Source organism: Anolis sagrei, chromosome 2 (assembly GCF_037176765.1).
Source record: "Anolis sagrei isolate rAnoSag1 chromosome 2, rAnoSag1.mat, whole genome shotgun sequence".
In the NCBI taxonomy this organism is placed as follows: domain Eukaryota; kingdom Metazoa; phylum Chordata; class Lepidosauria; order Squamata; family Dactyloidae; genus Anolis; species Anolis sagrei.
This window is the reverse complement of record NC_090022.1, coordinates 155,664,027-155,682,579: the sequence shown is the minus strand read 5'-3', so window position 1 is coordinate 155,682,579 and position 18,553 is coordinate 155,664,027. Positions and strand designations below refer to the sequence as shown.

Here is an 18,553-nt window from a genome sequence, read left to right as displayed (position 1 = left end):
CCCTGACTGTCTCTTTTGGATTTGCCCCTTTTCCATTTTTATATGTCTTTTAAAATAAACATTCTTTTATTGGATCACTGGATTCTAGTGTGGTGCTGGGTGAAAGGAGTGTTCCAGTGCTTGGATGCAACACACACATATGCACACTATTTTTTACTGCCAGGGATCAGGAAAAGCTCTTGGGTGACTTGTTGCCTCATGTACCACAATCACACTTTGGGTTTGGTGCCTCTTGACTTAAGTGGTTGCATCAGGTTACAGATATTTTGGACTAGCCCTGCCATGGACATACAGAATATAGGCCCCATCTACACTGCCATATAATGCAGTTTCAGAATGTAGATTATCTGCATTGAACTGGATTATATGGCAGTGTAGACGTGTATAATCCAGTTCAATCTGCACTATATGAGTCTACAGTGACCAATATAATCTAGTTCAAGCTGCATTACTCAGTCAGGGGCGGCTCAACCCATTACGCAAAGTATGCATTTGCAGTATAGTTGATTTTGCCCAGGGGTGCTCTTGAGGTGCTCTTGGGGGAAAATAGACCTTGACATATGTGTGTTGTAGTTACTGGGATGTATAGTTCACCTACAATCAAAGAGCATTCTGAACTCCACCAATGATGGAATTGAACCAAATATGGCACACAGAACTCCCACAACGAACAGAAAATGTATATGATTGGTGGGTGGGGGGAGGGGGGCAAAATACTGTTTGCTTACTGTTGAAAATTACCTAAGGCCACCTCTGCTCACAGTGGTCCCATGGCGTGAAGTGAAATCTACATTGGGGTCTGCATGTTGCCTAAACCTCACTGCTTTGTTGTCTTTTGAGTTCAGGCTTTTTGCACATTTTGGCAGAGCCTATTTCGGTCCTCATTGGGATTCTCAAATTGAAAAAGTGGTGAGAAGTGTTCTGTTTAAATCTTGCGGAGTGTGTGTGCAGAGTTGGCAAGTGATCCCTGTGGCTTCCCCCTTGCCCTTCCATTCCCTGGTGATGCATTTTCAAGTGCAGTCCTCAGTGTCATCAGCAAATCTCTTTTCCTCTGGGGGTGTATATATCTTCCCAAACATGATTACAAGCAGCAAGGCTCTGACAAGGAAAAAACAGCCTCCCGCTGGAATTGGCTGTGAAAATATCTCCTGAAGAATTGCCATTCGGACTACAGCTTTTTCTCAGGAGGCCTCCGTGCTGATTGCTCCTGCAAGGAAAGGAAGAAAGCAGATTTTCGGGAATGGTTCTATGATATAGCAAACAACACCTGAAGTGTACAGACAAGTTGCAAAAGCAGAAAAATCAAGTTCAGGAAAGGAAACAAATACTAAATCTCCATTTCATGAAAACACGGTGTCATTTTCATATTCATTTATTAGTTATTTAAATTGCTGTTTTGTATAATTAATATGTATTGAACAAAGTACAATGTATTTATTACATCTCTGTCCCACCTTTCCACTGAATAATAGCATGCAGATTATCTAACAAATGTAATTAAAAGCAAAGTGAACACAAAAACAATTAAACGGCATAAGCTGCAGCCATTAAAGTCATCTGCATAATCCAAATAATTAAAATCAGGGCAATAAACATTTTTCAATAAAGTAGCATTTAGGATTCAGAACTAGGGAAGAGAGTAGTGAATGTCTCTTTACAAAAAGAATGTTATTTTAACTGTCATATAAGGCATTGAACAGGATAATTAAGGGAGTAGATGAAAGAAGGGGCTGACAAGGTGTTTCTTGTGGGGTGCATTTGGCAATCCAAACCCATTTCTGTACCCTTGCCTCACCAGATCCTTCAACCCTTCCCAAAACAGAAGCAAAAGTGTCAGAAAATCATCCACAAATGCATGGTATTTTGCTTGAAAGAAGCTTCACACCATTTCCAACTCTAAAGCAAACCTATCATATGACATTCTTGTCAGGACTTGTTGAGATGGGATTTGGGGGGACTGCCTTTGCTTATCTATGAGGCCAAGAGAGTGCAACTCATCCAAGGTCACCCAATAAATTTCCATGGCCAAGCAGGATTGAAACCCTGGTCTCCAGAGTTGTAATCCAACACTCAAACCACTATATCTTTGGGTTGTTGTAGGTTTTTCGGGCTACATGGCCATGTTCTAGAAGCATTCTCTCCTGACGTTTCACCAGCATCTATGGCAAGCATCGTCAGAGGTTGTGAGGTCTGAGCAAGCTTTGCAAAGATTCATTTATCATCTAAATGGTTGATATTATACCTATTATACCTATTTATATCTCTATATTTAAACCTATATATATATACATACACACACACACACACACATACATACATACATACATATATACATACTGGTGTGTGTGTATATAAGGTAAAGGTTTCCCCTGACATTAAGTCTAATTGTGTCCAACTCTTTCTAAGCTGAAGAGCCAGCATTGTCCATGGATGCCTCCTAGGGCATGTGACCAGCATGACTGCATGGAGCGCTGTTACCTTCCCACTGATCTACTCACATTTGCATGTTTTCAAACTGTAGGTTGACAGAAGCTGGGGCTGACAACAGGAGCTCACCCTGCTCTCCGGATTCGAACTGCTGACTGGGGTATGTGTGTGTGTGGGTGTGTATATGTTTGGGGTCACATAAAATTTCTCAGGCAAAAAGGGGTGACAGATGGAAAAAGTTCAAGAATCTCTAGCCTAGACTATTCCTCTCTTGCAATTGCAGACTTCTGACTTTATTGCTGTTTCAAAAATTCCCATACATGCATAGGTATCTATAACAGTATGTATTCTACCTATTTGCTAAAGAAGCAGAGGGAATGTGAGAGCATAGTGTTTGCACAGAGAGAGGCTCTTAATGTTGGTGTAGCTTAAAGTAAGACATCCAAGGAGGAGTCGGGCTGATTAAAGGAAAGCCCTGCTTTCATGTTTTTAAGTCATGTTTGTTCCACATAATTGCAGTTCATGAATGGGGAGCATTGCCTGCAAGATCTAGTACAGGAGGAGGAGGGGGGTAGTGAAAAATGATAATACCTTCCCTTCCCATGATCAAAGACCAATCTTTTGCTCTAAGCACAACTCCCTTCCAGCTGTTCCAACCTTCAAGCTGAGGTTATTTTATTTTTATAGGAGGTCAAGAAGCGGGGGAGACCCCGAGCTCAGCAGAAATGTCTGGTTGCAATTTGAATAACAACAAACATGACATTCAGCCTCAGGGTAGCTGTTTCCAGAGAAGAATACCTCAATCTTGGAATGAACCAGACCTGTGCCCAGCTTCCACATCCGTTTCAGGTTAGCTTTCAAATGTTGATGGCAGACAGGCACCAGATCTTTCAATGAAGAGCATGCAAAGCCGGTGAACATAGCATTCAATGAAACATGCAGAATAATCACAGGATGTCTTAAACCTACACCTGTTGATAAACTCTACAAGCTAGCTGGCATTGCCCCCCCCCCCCCGTGTGTGACAGGAAGTTACTGCTAAATGTGAGAGAAATAAGGTTGAACACTGTGAAAGCCACCCACTGCATGGCTACCAGCCTCTTCCCAGTAGACGCAAATCAAGGAAAAGCTTTGTGAGAAATACCACTCCTCTTGGAGTCCCCTCAGCAACAGCAAAGGTATCCCTCTGGGCAGCTAAACCAGGAAATCCCAACTGGCTGGCCCCCCACGAGGGTCTTCCTCCAGGGACAAACCAAGAATGGGCAACTTGGAAGTCCCTGAACAGACTTAGCAGTGGAGTGGGCAGATCAAAAGACAACCTGGCAAAATGTCATGACCTAAAAGGATCCCAAACCTTGTGTGACTGGAGCAGAACAGACAACTCCACATCTGTATGCTTGTCCACTATGCCCTGCCTCATGTCCAGAGGAAGAATTGTTGGAGGCTACAGACAATGCCATTGCTGTTGCCCATTTTTTGATCAAAAGATATTTAGCCACCTGTGCGTCTTCTATTTTTATGAGTTTTATACTAATTTATGCAATGCTTTTGATATGAAATAAAAAATAACAAATAGCCCTGGTGCAGGGTTCTCTCTCTCTCTCTTCCAAGGGGAATATTCCTCCTTCTGAGGACCCCTGGCCTAGAGGGAAGGAGACTCAGAGCAGGCAAACCGGCTCTAGGCTCCCTGCCAGCAAAAAGTCATGACATCTTCCCATCTTATTTTCCATGTCAATGAGTTAACGAACAGAGACTGCCCGAGGGTGTGTGTGTTATTAATTGACAGAGCCAAGCTGGGTGCGCTTCCCTTCAAGTCCACTTCTGCTGAACCCATGAAGGGTTTTCTTAGGTAAGGGATACTCTGAAATGTACCTGCTACTCATGGCGTCCTCCCATCCAAGTACTATCCAGGATTGTCCCTGCTTAGCTTCCAGAATCAGACAGGGTATGAAGGCAGACTGAACCCATGAAGGGTTTTCTTAAGCAAGGGATACTCTGAAATGTACCCGCTACTCATGGCGGCCTCCCATCCAAGTACTAACCAGGACTGGCCCTGCTTAGCTTCCAGAATCAGGTAGGGTATGAAGGCAGACTGAACCCATGAAAGGTTTTCTTAGGCAAGGGATACTCATGGCGGCCTCCCATCCAAGTACCATCCAGGACTGGCCCTGCTTAGCTTCCAGAATCAGACAGGGTATGAAGGCAGATTGAACCCATGAAGAGTTTTCTTAGGCAAGGGATACGCTGACATGTACCTGCTACTCATGGCGGCCTCCCATCCAAGTACTATCCAGGACTGGCCCTGCTTAGCTTCCAGAATCAGACAGGATATGAAGGCAGACCCTGCCGCTTTAAAGGAGAATCAGAGGGAGGCGCGTCCTTCAGTGAAGCGTCAGTCCCTCTCCTCTTTCTCTCTGCGCCTTGTTTTCGAATGCGACCCTCCTCTTTTCCGCGGAGTTTGATTGGGCGAGACCCCTCACGCCCCTCGTAACCATGGAGACGTCACGCCAATCTGTCCTCTGGCACCCAGGGTTGCCTTCTGCTCCAGATCCAGCTCAAGGTGTGGCAACGAGCATGGCCGCTAGGGGGCGCTGGTAGACAACTACGTCTAGGCAAGGCAGCCCTCCCCATTGAGAGAGAGCGCTCTGTTGTTCACAATTAAACAAAAAGGGGAAGGCTGTCCAAGTTCTCCCGAAGGGCTTCTTGCCTTTATTGGGTAGAGAGGAGGAGGAGGAATCAGCCCTCGGGCCATCGAAGGCAACTCATGCAGGTTTACTTAGTGCCTTTTCTATACTGTAGGATCAATGCAGCTTGACCCCACTTGAACTCTCATTGTTCAATGCGATGGAATCCTAGAAGTTCTAGTTTCTCGGGCAGGAAAGCTAAAGGCCTTGCAAAATTACAACTCCCAGGATTCCATAGCATCATGGAGCCATTGCAGTAAAGCTGCATACACTGGGTTGCTGTATAGCCATGTCCCAGAAGCATTCTCTCCTGACGTTTCACCCACATCTATGGCAGGGGTTGTGAGGTCTGTTGGAAACAAGGCAAGTGGGTTTTATATATCTGTGGAATGTCCAGAGTGGAAGAAAGCACTCTTGCCTGTTTGAAATGGCCTTGTAAAATTACAACTCCCAGGATCCCAGAGCCAGGAGCCATGGAAGTAAAAGTGGTGGGTAAGCTGCATTCATTACACAGTGTAGGGCATGCTCCTTTAAAAGAGTCCCACCAGGTGATCAATGGGGCTTCCTTCCAGGAAAGAGCACGGAAGATAGCGACCTGGAAAAGTTACTTTGAAAAGTTACTGTGCAAAAGTTACTTTGCATCCTTGTCAGTCTGCCTGGGGAATTCTGAGGCAGCCGGTTTCTCTGTAGCCAGGGAGGGAAAGATATCCTCAGAGGTATTTTTGCCAATTTCTCTCAAATATAGGTAAAGGTAAAGGTAGTCCCCTGACATTAAGTCCAGTCATGTCTGACTCTGGGGTGTGGTGCTCATCTCCATTTCTAAGCTGAAGAGCCAGCGTTGTCCGTAGACACCTCCAAGGTCATGTGGCCGGCATGACTGCATGGAGCAAATATATAGTATAAATAGAGCATAGGGGCCGACCAAGGGCTAGTGGATGGATCTGTGAAGTGACGGGCTTGACTCTGAAGGAGCTGGGGGTAGTGACGGCTGACAGGGAGCTCTTGTGTTGGACTACAACTACCAAAACCAACAACCACTGGCTATGGTTCTCTGGGCCTCGAAAAGGTCGGAGGGCGCCGTTGGGGAAGCGAGCTACTGAAGTACCGTCAATTCGCACTGAATCTGAGCGTGTTCGGGCCGCTGTCCAAGGTGCTGAAGACTGTCCACCGAATGGCCTTGCCGCCTTGACTGAAACGCAAGAGATTCACCTCCCCGTTTGCAGGACATGAGAAGTTGTTTATTACTACTACTGCTGCTGCTAACATGCTGCAATTTTTCACGGACTCCATTTTTCACGGATTCATCTGCTTTGAACTGGGTTATCAGAGTCCACACTGCCATAAATTCCAATTCAAAGTAGATATCGTGGGATTTTCTGCCTTGATATTCTGGGTAATAAGGCTGTGCGGAAGGGCCCTGAGGCCTCTTCGACACTGCCATATAAAATCCAGATTATCTGTATTGTCGAAGGCTTTCATGGCCGGAATCACTGGGTTGTTGTAGGTTTTTTCGGGTTATATGGCCATGTTCTAGAGACATTCTCTCCTGACGTTTCGCCTTCATCTATGGCAAGCATCCTCAGAGGAAGTGAGGTCTGTTGGAACTAGGAAAAAGGGTTTATATACCTGTGGAATGACCAGGGTAAGACAAAGGATACTTGTCTGTTGGAGCGAGGTGTGAATGTTTCAACTGACCACCTTGATTAGCATTTGATGGCCTGGCAGTGCCTGGGACAATCTTTTGTTGAGAGGTGATTAGATGTCTTTGCTTGTTTCCTCTGTGTTGTGCTGTTGTAATTTTAGAGTTTTTTTAATACTAGTAGCCAGATTTTGTTCATTTTCATGGTTTCTTCCTTTCTGTTGAAATTGTCCACATGCTTGCGGATTTCAATGATTTCAATGAAACCAGAGAAGTCAGCCATAGCATAGCACCTGATGAACCAACCTGGGCACAGCATATTATTTGAGAACACAGAAATGCTGGACCACTCTCACAACCACCATGTCAGACTACACAGAGAAGCCATTGAAATCCATAAGCATTATTTTATTAAGTTTATTAAGTTCAGCATCCCAAAGCCAAGCTTGGAATGCCTCTCATTTGGGAATGTTTCCGGGCTGTATCGCTGTGCTCTAGCAGCATTTTTTTCTGACGTTTCCCCTGATTCTGTGGCTGGCATTTTAAGAGGATCCTCTGAAGATTCTAGCCATAGATCCTCTCTGCCAGCCTCAGATGCAGGCAAAACGTCAGGAGAAAATGCTGCTAGAACACAACCATACAGCCCGGAAACCACACACAACACAACACAACAGTGATTAAGGCCATGAAAGCATTCGACAATACATTGACTTGGGTGCCTCTACACTGTGGAATGAATATAGCATGACACCATTTTAGCTGCCATTACTCAATGCTATGGAACTGTGGTAGCTGTAGCTGGACAAGGTCTTCTCTCTCCAAGGCTGTCATCAAACTCCAAGACCCAGGATCCCACAACATTGAGCCTCAAAGTGCACTCATAAACTGGCCTCCAGGTACATTCATCCTAGTGTGCAGATCCACCCTGAGAGCTGCCAACCAAGTCTTCCTCGCTCAGCCTTTTCACGAGTGGGCAGCCCACTTAAAACCACAGCACATCAATACTCTAGACTGGTGCATTGAATATACACACATCAGTGGAACTTGAGTTAGTTGGGGGTCACAGATAGAGCCAACCCACCTGAAACCAGTCCCATTGCATTCTACTTTGCGTTAGGAATGGATTCATAGAATCATAGAGTTGGAAGAGATCTCGTGGGCCATCCAGTCCAACCCCCTGCCAAGAAGCAGGAATATTGCATTCAAATCACCCCTGACAGATAGCCATCCAGCCTCTGTTTAAAAGCTTCCAAAGAATTAGCCTCCACCACACTCCGGGGCAGAGAGTTCCACTGCTGAACGACTCTCACAGCCAGGAAGTTCTTCTCCATGTTCAGATGGAATCTCCTTTCTTGTAGTTTGAAGTAATTGTTCCGCGTCCTAGTCTCCAGGGCAGCAGAAAACAAGTTCGCTCCCTCCTCCCTATGACTTCCTCTCACATATTTATACATGGCTATCATATCTCCTCTCAGCCTTCTCTTCTTCAGGCTAAACATGCCTAGCTCTTTAAGCCACTCCTCATAGGGCTTGTTCTCCAGACCCTTGATCATTTTAGTCGCCCTCCTCTGGACACATTCCAGCTTGTCAATATCTCTCATCTCATGGCTCATCCAAGCAGCAATAATAAGGGAGCCTGTCCGTCAAAGAGGGAAAGGGGTGGATGGGAAATGGGGAAGGACTGTTCATATAAATAGCCCGCATTCAGCTTGCATTATCCAACTAGAGCTGAAGGGGAGGCAAAGAGTCCGCATCCCATCTGAAACCCTATGCTGCAGGATTTTGGGGCTTGTAGTTTAGTGAGATGCAGGACCTCTCCGGCTAAGCAGTTTAAAGCCCCCTCCCTTAAACTACAAGCCCCAGAATCCCGCAGGAAGCAGCCACGGGGTTTTAGATGGGATGCCGAGTCTTGCAGCTCTGATGGGATACAGAGACGTAGTTTTTTCTCCCCCCCTCCCCCCCCTTGTTTCCTTCGTTCGCCAGATGCTCCAATAGCCTCCTCTTCCTCGTGCAATATCCTTCAACGGGAGGTTGGTTCGGGGCTTTACAAAATGACAGCTGCGTGGATCAAACTAACCCCTCACTTCAGGGGGAAAGAAAACCCCCTCGAAAGCGGCACCCGAGCCCATCTTCAAGCGAACCCTTCGCCAGCTTTCCAAGGCGATAACTGGAGCGGAGGAAAGAGACACCCTCAGGCTTGAGGTGGTTTTGGCGCCCCCTTTTGGGCACTGAAGATCAAAAATGGTCCACCTCAGAATTGGGATTGAGAGAGGCAATGGGGAGAGACAAGAAGGGAGAAGAGTGAGGGGGAGAGAGGGAAGTGAGGCTGCTTCGCTCTGTCTCCTTTCCCAACAGCCTTTAAGACCAATGTGGTAATTTTCCCCACACTATTTCCCCCTTCCTTCCACACTGGAAAGTGAGGGGAGTCTCCACCCTGGGAATGGAAGGCGGGAAGAGCCCCCCTCTAAGGAATAGGAAAAAAACTGAGGGGAAAAGGGATGTCCAAAGGGAGGGGAATTATACAGAAAGTCGAAGTTGTACTACACTGGGAATGGGAGGCGGGAAGAGCGCCTTCTGAGGAATGGGAGAAGGACTGAGGGAAAGGACCACCGCAAGGAGTCCACACTTGCAATGGAAGGCGCTGACAGCTATGGAGGAAAGACAAAAAGGAGGGAGAGTGAGTGAGTGAGGAAAAAAAGAGAGGGGGAAAGAGAAAAGAGAAAAAGAGATGGAGAGAAAGGGAGGGAGAGAGCTAGAGTAAAGGGATGGAGAAGTGGGAAAGAGAGAAAAAGAGGGAGAGTGACACAGAGGAGAGAGGGAGAAAGAGAATGAGGGGAGGGAAAGAGAGAGAAAAGGAAAGAAAAGGGGAGAATGGGATGGGAGAGAGGAAAGGGGGAGAAAAAGAGAGAAAAGGAGTGAAAAGGAGATGAGGGGGGAGAGAGAAAGAGGAAGAAAGACACAGAGGGAGGGAAAGAGAGAAAGGTGAGAGAGAAATGAGGGAGAAATATAGAGGGGAGGGAAAGAGAAAAACAAAGAAAGGGGAGAGAAATGGAGAAGAGAGAGGGGAAAGAGAGAAGGCAGATAGAAAAAGAGATGAGGGAAGCAAGAAATGAAAAAGAAAGAGATAGAGGGGGAAAGAGAGAAAGGGGAGAGAGAAGGGGGAGAAAGAGATGGGAGAGGGGAAAGGGGGGAAAAGAATGAGAGGAGAGAGAAAAGAGGGAGAAAGACAGAGGGAAGAAAAGAAAGAGAGAAAGGTGGAGAAAGAAACGAGGGAGAAAGACAGAGGGGAGAGAAAGAAAAAAGAGAGTCAGGAGGAGAGATAGAGATGAGAGAGGAAAGCGAGAAGAAAACGAGATGAGGGAAGCGAGAAATGAGGGAGAAAGAGATAGAGAGGTAAAGCGAGAAAGGGAAGAGAGAAAAGGGGAGAAAGAGAGGAAAGAGGGAGAAGAAAGAGAAAGGGGGAGAGAAAAGGAGATGAGGGGATAAAGAAAAAGAGGGAGAAAGACAGAGGGGAGGGAGAGAAAGAGAGAAAATGGGATGAGGATAGAGTGAAATGAGCGAGAAAGAGATGGAGAGAAGGGGAGGAAAGGGGGAAAGAGAGAAGGGGATAGAAAAAGAGATGAGGGGAGAGAGAAATGAGGGAGAAAGAGATAGAGGGAAGGGGAGGAAAAGGGGAGAGACAGAGATGAGAGAAGAGTGAGAGGAGAAGGAGAGAAGGGGGAATAGAAAAAGAGATGAGGGGAGAGAGAAAGAGATGGGGGAGAGAAAAAGAAAGAGATGAGGGGAGAGAGAAAATGAGCGAAAAAGCGATGAAAGGGAAGAAGGCGAGACGTGGGGAGAGGGAGAAGCGAGGCCCACTTCTCCCTGCTTCTTTGCCCAAATGCTTTCAAGCCCAACGTGGTTTGGGTTTCCGAGCAGTCTTTGCCTAGCTTCCCCCCGCATCCCTTCTCCTACAAACTCAGCCCTGGACGACGAAGGGACCGGACTGAGGTAAAAAGGGCGCCAAAAGGGGAGCCCCACCTGCTCCTCCCACTCCCTCCCCATCACCTCCCCCCCCCAAGAGAGAGAGAGAGCCGGGCCCCTCCCTGCTTCCCCTCCTTGTGGTTGCCCCCGTTCCGCCTCGAACTTGCTGCTATCCATAATTCATGGGCTCCCAGCAGGAGCAGCGGCGGTGGGAAAGAAGGGGAGCAGGCGAGGGGAGCAGAGAGGGGGGGGGAGAGGGGAGGGGCGCAGGGAGGTTAGGGGGAGGAGCGAAGGAGGAAGAGGAGGCAGGGGCAGCAGCAGCAGCAGTGGCGACGGAGCAGCGGAGTAGTTATCCAGCAGGCAGCAAGAGGAGCAGCAGCGGCGGCGGCGGCAGGAGGAGCAAGAGGAGCGGAGGCAGCGTGGCGCGCGCTCCTCCTCCTCCTCCCCATCAGCAGCGTTGCGCGCGCTCCTCCCCGGCTTTCCCCGTCGCCATGTCCCCGCCGCGCGCGGCAGCCGGCTCGGAGGAAGACACGGGAGGATGAGGACGAGGCGGCGGCGAGGAAGGAGGCGGCGGCGGGGAGGAGGCGGCGGCGGAGGAGGAGGAGGAGGAGGAGGAGGAGGCGTGGGAGAGGAGCGGGCGGCGGCGGCGGAGGATGAAGTGGGGCGCCCGGGGAGCCTGCGCCGCGCTCTCCAGCTGCCTCCTCCTCGCCTGCGCCCTCAGCGCCGCCGCCGTGGGCCTCAAGTGCTTCTCGCTGGGCTCGGAGCTCAAAGGGGAGCCTTTCCGCCTCGGCTCTGCCGCCGGCGCCTTCTACTCGGGGCTGCTCTTAGCCGCCGGCCTCTCGCTCCTCGGGACTGCGCTCTTCTGCTGCCGGGGCGCCGACGAAGCGGACGCGGAGGCCCATTCCCCTCGAGGAGGAGGAGGAGGAGGCGGAGGAGGCAACGCGGTGGTGGCCGTCCCCGTGAGCCACGGCAGCCGCGGAGACGAGCCCCGCCCCTCCCCTCCGAAGGTCTCCCCCGGCGGGAGGCAGAACTTCCTCCTCCTCGGGGTGCTCGTCTTCATGCTGGGCGTCTTGAGCGCCTTCGCCGGGGCCGTCATCGACGGCGACACGGTCTCGCTCGTGGAGAAGAAGTACTCGCACTACTGCCTCCTGCAGGCGGCGGGAGGAGGAGGAGCAGGGGCATCCAATCGGGTCAAACCCGACGGCGGAGCCTCCTCTGCATCCTCCTCCTTGGCGGCGCTGCGTTGCCAGAAACTGCGGGACTACCAGCGCGGTTTGGTCATCTCCACCATCTTCAACGCCTTGGAGTGCCTCCTGGGGCTGCTCAACCTCCTCCTGGTGAAGAACTACAAGGCGGCGCAGCAAAGAGGGGCGAGGAGACGGCAGCAGAGGAGGCCCGAGGCCTCGCACTTTTCCCGAAGGAGGAGAAGACGGAGGCGGAGGAGGAGAGGGGAGGCAGCAAGAGGAGAGGCCGCCAGAGGAGGGGCCTCCATCTTCTCCAGCGAGGAGCCCGACCTCTCCCCTGGGGTGCCTTGCCCCTTCCAAGCCGTCTCCTACATCAACGTGGGCGTCTTCCACGTCTTCGACGAGGCTGGAGTGGAGGTCCACTGCGGGGGCCACCCTTCCGTGGAGCTGCCGGGCTACTCGCCGATGGACCCGGAGATGGACGCTTCCTACCCGTACTGCGCCCCCTTGCCGCACGAGCAGCCCCCAGCCTACGAGGAGATCTACCCACGAGAAAGCGCGACGCACCGGCTCTAGTGGGGCCTTCCCCTTCCCAAAAGGAGCCCAGGACAGAGACCCCAGGCCCTTGGATCTGCCAACCATTAGGGAGCTTTCTCCGCGCTATTGGGGCCTGCTTGCTCTTTTCCAGAGCTGGAGTTGGGGAAAGTTGCCCGCCTTTGGCCACCTGTTGACGTCACCGAGGCTGCTCCTTTCCCCCCCCCCCCCCGCCGCGCCACTCAGGCGTGGCCTTCCCTGCTCCCTCCTGAGTCACTCTTTTCAATGGGAATTTGGGATTGGATTTGGAAGATCTGGCTGGAATCTCGCCTCTCCCAACACCCCCGATGTTGAAGATTTCAGAGGTTAGGAAGTTTGGGATTGGACTTGGAATCTCGCCTCTCTCTCCAGCATCCCAAATGGGGAATATTTCAGGGTTTAGGAAGCTTGGGATTGGACTTGGAAGGTCTGGTTTGGAATCTCGCATCTCCAGCATCCCCAGCGTGGAGCGAATATTTCAGGGCTGTGTCCTCTCCCATCTGGCTTGGATTTTTTGGTTTGTTTTGGCAATCCTCTTTCTCCCTCAATTGAATCTTCATGATAATCTCAGCTTTGTGTTCACTGGGTTGCTGTGAGTTTTCCGGGCTGTACAGCCATGTTCCAGAAGCATTCTCTCCTGGCGTTTTGCCCACATCTATGGCAGGCATTTTCAGAGGTTGTGAACCCTTGGCTTTCATGGCCAGAATGGAGCCCCCGGTGGCGCAGTGGGTTAAAGCCCTGTGCTGGCAGGATTCAAGACCGATAGGTCGCAGGTTTGAATCCGGGGAGAGGCGGATGAGCTCCCTCTATCAGCTCCAGCTCCTCATGCAGGGACATGAAAGAATCCTTCCACAAGGATGATAAAAACATCAAATCATCCAGGCGTCCCCTGGCCAACAGCTTCGAATCCGGGGAGAGGCGGATGAGCTCCCTCTATCAGCTCCAGCTCCTCATGCGGGGACATGAGAGAAGCCTCCCACAAGGATGATAAAAACATCAAATCATCCGGGCGTCCCCTGGGCAACATCCTTGCAGACGGCCAATTCTCTCACAACAGGAGCAACTCCTGACACGACAAAAAATATGGCCAGAATCACTGGGTTGTTGTAGGTTTTTTCGTGCTATATGACCATGTTCTAGAGGCATTCTCTCCTGACGTTTCGCCTGCATCTATGGCAAGCATCCTTACCTCACTACCTCTGAGGATGCTTGCCACAGATGCAGGCAAAACGTCAGGATAGAATGCCTCTAGAACATGGCCATATAGCCCGAAAAATCTACAACAACCCATTGTGAAGTCTGTTGGAAACTGGGCAAGTGGTGTTTATATATCTGTGGAATGTCCAGGATGGGAGAAAGAACTCTTGTCTGCTTGAGGCAAGTGTGAATGTTGCAATTGGCCACCTTCATTAGCATCTGTGTCAGGCATCCTCAGAGGTTGTGAGGTCTGTTGGAAACTAGGAAAGTGGTGTTTATATATCTGTGGAAAGTCCAGGGTGGGAGAAAGAACTCTTGTCTGCTCGAGGCAAGTGTGAATGTTGCAATTGATCACCTTGATTAGCATTGAATAGCCTTGCACCTCCAAAGCCTGGCTGGTTGCTGCCTGAGGGAATCCTTTATTAGGGGGTGTTAGCTGGCCCTGATTGATTCTTGTCTGGAATTCCTCTGCTTTTTAAGTGTTGCTATTTACTGTCCTTATTTTGGAGGTTTTTTTTAAATACTGGTAGCCAGATTTTGTTCATTTTCATGATTTCCTCCTTTCTGTTGTCCACATGTCAGCAAAGGATAATAAATAAATAATAAAGTTTGTTTATAACCAGCCACCATCTCCCCAAAGGGGACTCAGGGTGGCTGACATGAGGCCAAGCCCAAAATAATGCAACATAATTAGACACAAAATAGCAAAGAAATACATCATAACAAAAATTATAAAATAACAAATAAAATAAAATAAGGTAAAGGTTGACCCCTGACATTAAGTCCAATCATGTCTGACTCTGGGGTGTGGTGCTCATCTCCATTTCTAAGCCGAAGAGCCAGCATTGTCCATAGACACCTCCAAGATCATGTGGCCGGCATGACTGCATGGAGCGCCATTAAAATAAAATAGATAATATAAAATGGCATAATAAAATCAAACACAATGGGAGGGCCAGATGTGGGAGATAAAATGTTAAAAGGTTAAAACTCTGGGTGAGATAGGAATAAAAAGTATATTTATGAGAGAGGAGTCTGAGAAGGAGGAGCAGTGGGGTTTGGCCTTTATAGGGGGCAGGGGAAAGTGCTTTATCATAAGGACAACTGTAGGTGGAAACCAACAAATGAGTTGAGTGGTCTCTCTCCGAAGGCACATCAGCCAACCAGCCAGGTTTGGAAGCTGTAAGGCCATTAAATGCTAATCAAGATGGTCAATTGCAACATCCACACTTGCCTCAATCAGACAAGAGTTCTTTCTCCCATCCTGGACAGAGGCTGAATGGCCATCTGTCGGGAGTGTTTGAATGCAATTTTCCTGCTTCTTGGTATGGCCCATGAGGTCTCTTCCAACTCTATGATTCTATGATTCTTTCTCCCTCCCTGGACATTTCATTTGCCTACTTCCCAACAGACATCACAACTTATGAGAATGCTTGTCATAGATGTAGGTTAAATGACAGGAGAGAATGCTTCCGGAACATGGCCACACAGCCCGGAGAACTCACAGCAACCCAATCTCAGCTTTAAAGGAGCAAAAATGTATCAACCAGATTTGAACAGTAGCAGCAACAAGATGTAAGGTTTTTCTTTTTCTCTCTCTCCAGCCAATCTATTCCTAACCACAAAGAGAGCAGTTGCAGACACAACCTCTTTCGTTTACAAAATTTCAGAGAAAAGTTTTTAAGCTGTAGGGAGAGTTGAAACCATCCTTGTAAGATGCACATGATGATAAACCTGCACTTTTCGAAAGGAGGGGCGACGGGGAGGGAGGGGGAAATCAACGGCAACATTTTTGTACACTAATGTGCCTGCTTTTCTTTTTGGTTGATAATTTCTTACTGTAAAAGCTTTCAAGAAGTCTGTAGTGAAAATGTTTGGTAAAGTCATTGCAACGTAAAATTAACCAATCAGTTCCTTTTCCGGAAATTGAAGAAAAAAAACACTACCTGGAGCTGAAGGAAAGTCCAAATGTCTCATACATTCCTTTTTGTAAACAGGTTCCGTGTTTTTAAAGCAAAGCAGGGCTTATATTTATTTTTAATTTTTTGGTTTCCAAACCGTTTGACCCTCTTTTGTACAAGTACAGCCAGTTATTCTTGTAAGTACTTTCATTTCAGTGTTAACAAATTAATCTGAGAAGCTTGAATATTCAGTTTTTTAATTTAAATATAAATACATAAATATATATAAATAAATCTATATATAATATATTATATATGCTTTAAACAGCCTTAACTGATGATCACCATTTTCAGTGGAGTTGTTAAAGATTCCTTCAAAGTATATTTCCCCCCCCCCCCCCCAAAAATGCCTTTCAAACCAAAAAAACTCAACAAGTTTAAAATTAATAATAAAGGGAAAGGTTTCCCCTTGACATTAAGTCTAGTCCAGTGGTTCTCAACCTGTGGGTCTCCAGGTGCTTTGGTCTACAACTCCCATAAATCTCAGCCAGTTTACCAGCTGTTTGGATTTCTGGGAGTTGAAGGCCAAAACGTGGGGATCCACAGGTTGAGAACCACTGGTCTAGTCGAATCCAACTCTGGGGGGTGGTGCTCATCTCCATTTCTAAGCTGAAGAGCCAGCTGTCCATAGACGCCTCCTAGATCATGTGGCCAGCATGACTGCATGGATCACTGTTTTCTTCCCGCCAGAGCGGTAGCTATTGGTTTACTCATGTTTTCATGTTTTTGAACTGCTAGGTTGACAAAAGCTGGGGCTAACAGCAGGAGCTCACCCCGTCCTGCAGATTCGAACGGCCAACCTTCTGGTCAGCAAGTTCTGCAGCTTAACAGTTAAGCCTGCTGCACCACTGCGGCCCAAAATTAATAGTACTGAACAAAAATATCTTACTTATATTGGAGTGGTTAATCTATTTTATCTATACATTTAAACCAAAAAAGCTATATTTATGGTCAAGCCATATGTAATATGGGAGACCAATAATCTGATCTCAATGGGGGAGGGGTTCCCATTATTTATTTATTTTTACAAATCTTTTAAACAGGTGCAAGAAACTCCAAATAATGCTGGGATTAAAAAAAAACCACTGGAAAAATAGTGTGGATGAATTTCCTGCTTATTCTTTTTCTCGGTGACATTTTCCTGATATCAATAATACCACTCCCCCCCCCCACCCCCTTTTTGGCTTCTCGCCCCATTAGGAAATACTGTATTTCTCTTTGCAAGGCTGAAAACAGAATTAAGAGCAGTGTATAGATTTATCAAATTATATGAAGCAAAAGAGTAAAGCACACTGTACCATTGATCTGATCAAATCCAGAGCCTTCTGTGCCTATTTTAAAGTAAATGAAAGAAATGTGGGGAGATCCGGATATAGATCTCCTGTCTCAAATGTGCTTTAGGTTTAAGTCGGCTAGAGATTGTTAGAGAATCAGATAGCACAATGAAGGTAATTAACAGAAATCACTTTGGAATACTGGCATAAAAGGGTAAGATTTAATTTAGAATTACATGAAAGGAGGAAAAGAGAGGTGTTTCGGCTCATATTATCCACCTATTATGCCAACTAATGTGTTGAATTCTATTTAAAACTCAACCTCTTCATCATCTGAGCTGGGATGTCTCATTTTGCTTATGTTTCTTTGTAAAATACCATGTACTCTGAAGACGCTATATAAATAATTTTTAATAATAATTCATCTTGGAGCCTGCTGTGGAATGTGAGCATCATCAATACAAGAGGAAAACAGTTTTGTCCTTTTGGGGAAGGGGGGGGGGGAGATGTACAGAAAATTATTTTTTAATTAAGGAGCTAAACAAAGCAAAAGTGCGGCCTTGTTGAAAACAACAACTACCAGAAGAGATCAACCCAACTGCGGTGAAAGCCTCTTTACACGACTTTGCTATCGGAAGTTGTTTTTGACTTGCACCGTTTGTATAACATAAAATGCAAAATGCCTTAGAACATTTAAAACTATATCTTTCAAAACTTCTCAAAATATTTAACCTTTAGAACTTGGTCAAAAGCAACACATCCAGTTTGCTAAGTAGCTTCAGATTTTTAGAAAGCTAGAGCTTCTATTCTTATTCAAAAGTAACATTCTCTCCTTTGCAGAGAGCAAGCACAATGCTTATGCAGTACACGAGACCTAGTTTAATGTAGATCACATTTCTCCTCTTCTTCCTCCTCTTCCTCTCCCTCTCCTCCTTCTCTCTCTCAAAGTGTTATGAATTCTCTGTTTCTCAGAGTCCTACATGTCATTCTTTGGTCTAAAATAATGAACAGCTTCCGGGATTGAGATGTGTGGGAGTTGTGGAATAGGATGGCTTGTATTGTTGCACATCTTCCATCTAGTTTTCTGGGCTGTCGGAAGAGAAGTCCCCCGTGAAATGTGTCCCGTATCTATCTACAGTGCTTATCCAAAGGCACTACTAGGATGTATATATGGCCAAGTGTTTTCTAGGGTAAATTAATGCCTATGAGTTTTGAAATACCTATTTCATTATCTGAATAAAACAACCTGATTACTTTTTAAAAGTTTATTCCATATCCTTCTTACTCAGTATCAACAAATGGGCATGGTCAACAAGCTATACATATTGGCATACTTAAGCAGAATGAGATAAATGTCTAGACCAGTGGCTCTCAGCCTTCCTAACGCTGTGACCCTTTAACACAGTTCCTCATGTCGTGGTGAACTCCAACCATAAAATTATTTTCGTTGCTACTTCATAACTGTAATTTTGCTACTGTTATGAATCGTAGTGTAAATATCTGATGTGCATTGTTACTTCTCTTTCTCCCTGGGATTCGGCCATGGAGGGGCCACTCCACCGCTCTCTAAGCCCTGCTTCTCAGCCTCCCTTCCCTAGGCCCTCCTTTCCTTCCCTTTTCACTTCCACCATCTCCTCCTCCTTCCTCTTCCCTC

At 47.3% G+C, this 18,553-nt stretch overlaps 1 protein-coding gene across 1 annotated transcript; it reads left to right on the top strand.

The window, feature by feature from the left end:
- Positions 1-10,986: 10,986 nt before the first annotated feature.
- Positions 10,987-18,162, top strand: TMEM271 (transmembrane protein 271). The gene has a single exon (XM_060763700.2). The coding sequence runs from the start codon at positions 11,364-11,366 to the stop codon at positions 12,468-12,470; it is 1,107 nt and encodes a 368-aa protein (XP_060619683.2). The 5' UTR covers positions 10,987-11,363; the 3' UTR covers positions 12,471-18,162.
- Positions 18,163-18,553: the final 391 nt, after the last annotated feature.